Genomic DNA, 5000 nt, shown 5'->3' on the forward strand with positions numbered 1-5000 from the left:
GAGAGAAAGAAGGAAGAACAAGAATAAAAGTATAAAAGAGATAATACTGATTATATATATCACGATCTTTTTCAAATATCGCGATTTTTTTTTTATCATCGCCCACTATAATAATCCAGATAATTTTCTGCAAACTCTCTTCTCTTCATAGCACCCCACTTTTTATATTATTTCCATCAAACTCACTATAGCGATAAATCAATTTTTTTTATTTAGCTAATAAATTGCCCGTGTGCATTACCGTCATGCATATTTAACCGTTTTCCTGTTTTGGTGGCCAACTCTTCCCTCCAGCGTTGGCAACACTTCAACAGCAGGATGGAGTTGTCCGAAATTTGGAGGTTGTGAATGAAGCTCTGCCTCCAAGGTCCACTCTCCCTCTGGTTATTATGAGAAATTCGACCTAATGGTCACGCCTCGACCCGTATGAGGGAGCCTCTTCAAAATAACATTTTATCACTAACTTACAATTGTAGTTGATTGACCTCTCTGTACGTGTGTGGGATATTAGTCCTTATGGCTTGGGGGCAAAAGGGTTATAATCAAAGGTCTCGGTGGCGGAGGAAGACCTGATGAACGGGAGAGCAGATGATCACACGTGCCTGTGTGTGCGTGTGTGTGTGTGTGTGTTGTGTGTGTGTGTGTGTGTGTGTGTGATGTGGGGTTTGTGTGTATGTAGTGTGTGTGTGATTCGTGTGTATGTGTTGTGTGTGTGTGTTTTGGTGGTTTGTGTGTGTGTGGTGTGTGTTGTGTGTGTTTGTGTGTGTGTGGGAGTTGTGTCGGCTTGCTGTGTGTGAGAGAGAGAGAGAGAGAGAGAGAGAGAGAGAGAGATTATGTATGCATGCATATATATATATATATATATATACTATTACATATATATATATTATCTTATATATATATATATATATTAATATAATCTATGTATAATATATATATATATATATACTATCTATATATATATATATATATATATATACATATATACACACACACATGTGTGTGTAATCCTCTTATATATCTTTGAATCTGACGTACACAGCGTTGGATCTCTGTGTAATTTTTGATCTGCGGAATTCATGGCTTCTTTGATGTCAGTCTCACCCAGACTGCATTTTTACACGGATCAAAGATCTGGTTAATTTGTTGACAATATTTGCTCATCTGTTATGGACTATGTCTGTATCTGCTTGATGTTTTTTTCTTGATTAAATGGCTGTAAATAGATATGGAAATATTCACTAACAGCCACTCACGAACATATACAGATACAAGCTATCCATATACATATAATTGCACATGGATATACATATTCACATACACATACACATGCATAGTTACATATATATACACATACACATACTCACATACATAAACAAAACACACACACACAAACATGAAACAAAACACACACACACACGTCCCCTCCGTTATCCAGGACGCGACACTAACAGCACGGACTGAGGCGGGGAGAGTTCGTGGGCATTTCTCCTTAATTTAAAGATATAATTTCGTTCATTTTTCTTCTGTTTATGTTTTATATGTATATGTGTGTGTGTGTGCGTATATATGTCCACACACACACACACACACACACACACACACACACACACACACACACACACACACACACACACACACACACACACACACACACACACACACACACGAACCCTCCCCACCCTCCAATCAACCCCCCTAGTACATCTCCTCCTCCTTCCTCCTGCAGCTCTATGTGAGAACATCAACGACCTGGCAGAGCTGTGCGCGCTGATCACTGGCGATGCTCTACTCTACTCGATGTTTCGCCGCGACGCCCGCCCTGTGCCCTGCCAGTTCAAGGGCCCGCTGACCTTCGGGTACCAGAGGGGGCATGGGCAGTGCAACTCGCCCGCCTCGACCATCGACTCCTGCACGAGTGAGAGTCGACTGCTCTTCAAGTACCAGGCGTGTCCGGATGTTCAGGGCACGGAGAGTTCGGGTGAGTATTCTGAGCGAGTGGGGGGGGTGAGGGGGGGGGTTTCGTCGTGGGGAAAGTAGGAAAGGAAGGAAGTGAATGTGGATAAATAGCTACTCAGATTCAGTCAAAAGTTATATTTCTTGTAATTACGAAACGGAGAGTAAAGGAAAATGAATAGCATTTTCAAATTCAGTCAAAACGCTGTAATTATATTTCTTGTAAAAAAATGAAAATAAATGTGAATGAAGATGAATAATCACTCAGATTCAGTCGAAACGCGGCAGTTACACCCCTTTTAATGTGGACGAAACAAAAAAAAAATAATAATAATGAAAGCAAATAACATTCTCAGTTTCAGTCGAATTGCATTGTAAAATTATACATATTTTTATGCATGGATACGGGGATGGGGCAAGTTGGGTAGGTAAAGACTGGATGAATAAGAGAGGTCGGGTGAGTAAGATATGAGTGTTAAAAGTTGGATAAGTAGAAGAGGATGGATGAATAAAAGGAATTAAGTAAATAAGGGAGTTAGAGAGGGAAAAGGATTAGTTATTATGGATGGCTGGATGAGGAGGAGAGGCTGGATGCGTTGAAAGATGATGAATGAGCAACAGAGATCGCTGAGTAGAGGATGAAAAGCGGCGGATGAGTAGGATAGCTTCGGGTGAATGGGGAAAGGTGGGTGAATAAGGGTGGTATAGAATAATGATAATGATAATTATAATAATAATAATAACGATAATAATAATAATAATAATAATAATAATAATGATAATAATAATAATAATAATGATGATGATATGATGATGATGATGATGATGATGATGATGATGATGATGATGATGATGATGATGATGATGATGATGATGATGATAATAATAATAATAATAGCAGTATTAAAATTATACTTGCGTGAATTGCATTTTTATATTGTAGAATTATTCACTTCCGTCCACGCACACATTTCGTCCATACATTTTCAACGTTAATTATATTCGCAATTAAATATGTAAGTACACTTAATTACAACAGGTTAATCTTACAATGCATGTGAGGATGATTAGGTAGTCCATATAAATGCAGTCTATTGGGGGGAGTCAGCTTCCTTACAGATAGATAGTACCTTGAAGAATACTGTGTTTAATACACACACGCAAACATACTCACTCACTCATTCATTCATTCGTCCATCCATTCACTCACTCACTCATTCCTGCCTTCCTTCCTTCATTCACTCACGCTTTCAATCATTAATTTATTCATCCATTCACTCACTCACTAACTTACTCACCAACCCACCCACTCAAACCCACACACATTCACCCCCTCACACACACACATCCACCCCCATCCACCCACCCACCCACCACACCACACCCACCCACAACCATCCCCCACTACACCCACCCACCCCTCACACACATACACACCTACGCACCTACCCACCCACTCTCACCCACCCACGCACCCACCCACCCACTCTCACCCACCGACCCACACTCACACAAACGCCAGGTGACTGAAGGCATTTTCCATTCCATTTGAAAACAGCAGCAGTCCTGGTTCTCTGCCCCCGATGCCAAGGGATCCCGAGCTGGCATTTTTATAAAGGGAGACAAAGGAACAGCGGGGATTTAAAGAGAGGAGGTGGGGGGGGGGGGATTGGCAGCGAGTCTGATTGGTAAGGATTAGGGGTTTGAAAGATTAGAGATGGAAGAGGGGGATGGAAGTAGTGAGGATAGATGTGGATAGAGAGAGGGGAGGGAGGGATGGAAGGAGGGGAGGAAGGGAAGGAGGGGAGGATGGGAAGGAGGGGAGGAAGGGGGGGAGAGAAGGAGAGAGAGAAAGAAGGAGAGTATGGGTAATAATACAGACAAGAAATAAAACAAACAGACAAAACAACCACCCAAACGAACAAGCAAGCAGACAAACAATCATACACACAAACAGACACAAACAAACCGGACGGACGCCTCCCCCCCCCTTTCCGCCCAAAACAGAAGCAGGGCGAAAGGAGGAGAGAAAGAGTGCGCGGGCGGGGAGGCAGAAAGCATGAAATATTGATCCGAGCTGTCACGTCCTGGTAATGCCGGGGAAGTGGATGTCGGGAGTCGGGACTTTTTCCCTTTTTTTAGCTTAAAATTTCCCGAATTTGAATAATGATGAAAAGGAACGGTGAAGGGAAGATGGGCAGGGTGAATGGGAGGCGGTGGGAAGACTGTTTGTGTGTGTGCTGTGTATATGCCGATACATACATATATACATACATACATGCGTGTATGTGTATGTGTGTGTGTGTGTGTGTGTGTGTGTGTGTGTGTGTGTGTGTGTGTGTGTGTGTGTGTGTGTGTGTGTGTGTGTGTGTGTGTGTGTGTGTGTTGTGTATGTTTGTGTGTGTGTGTGTATAAGTATGTGTATGTATGAGAGTGTATAGAATCTGCATAGGGCTTATGATGACTGTGTGTGTTGCTGTAAGAACCCAAGAAAACTCGGATCCCGAACCGTTTTATTAACTTTGATACTGGTAATCATGTTAACGATGAAAACAAAAACAAAAATGGTGATCAGAACACTAAAGGCAACGACTGTATGCAGTTATATGGTAGTTCTGGTGTCAGTGGCAATCCAGCTTTAATGACAGCAGTCATAATTGTGATATCAATATAATGTACATTGGTACTGTTACTCTTATTCTTATTGTTATTGTTTTTTTTTTCAAGAAAATGATGGTGAAGACAATGATGATATTTCATCACATGACAGCCATATTATGACATTCACACAGACATAGCCTAAAAAGTTTGTAATCTTTCATTAAAATTATGTATTTACCCACACACACCACATTTGTACCCCTTCTCCCGCAGTAGAGAAAGTGGATAATGAATAAACACATAAATCCCACAATCCTTAATAAACACACAGGAGACCAATCCTTCATAAATCCATAAGACCTATAATGTTTCGTTTGTACACAGGATCCCTCATCCTTTATTGGAATATAGCACTGCTAATGTTTCGTAAACACACAGATTAA

The 5000-nt window shown here is 41.1% G+C and overlaps 1 protein-coding gene across 1 annotated transcript in view; it reads left to right on the forward strand.

Annotated features, from left to right (window-relative positions):
• LOC119573491 overlaps positions 1-5000 on the forward strand; it is a 31635-nt gene that overhangs the window by 19726 nt on the left and 6909 nt on the right. Inside the window, exon 4 of the mRNA XM_037920708.1 lies at positions 1730-1981. Within this exon, the coding sequence (XP_037776636.1) occupies positions 1730-1981 (252 nt within the window). The remainder of the gene's footprint in view (positions 1-1729; positions 1982-5000) is intronic.

This window comes from Penaeus monodon, chromosome 5, assembly GCF_015228065.2.
Source record: "Penaeus monodon isolate SGIC_2016 chromosome 5, NSTDA_Pmon_1, whole genome shotgun sequence".
NCBI lineage: Eukaryota > Metazoa > Arthropoda > Malacostraca > Decapoda > Penaeidae > Penaeus > Penaeus monodon.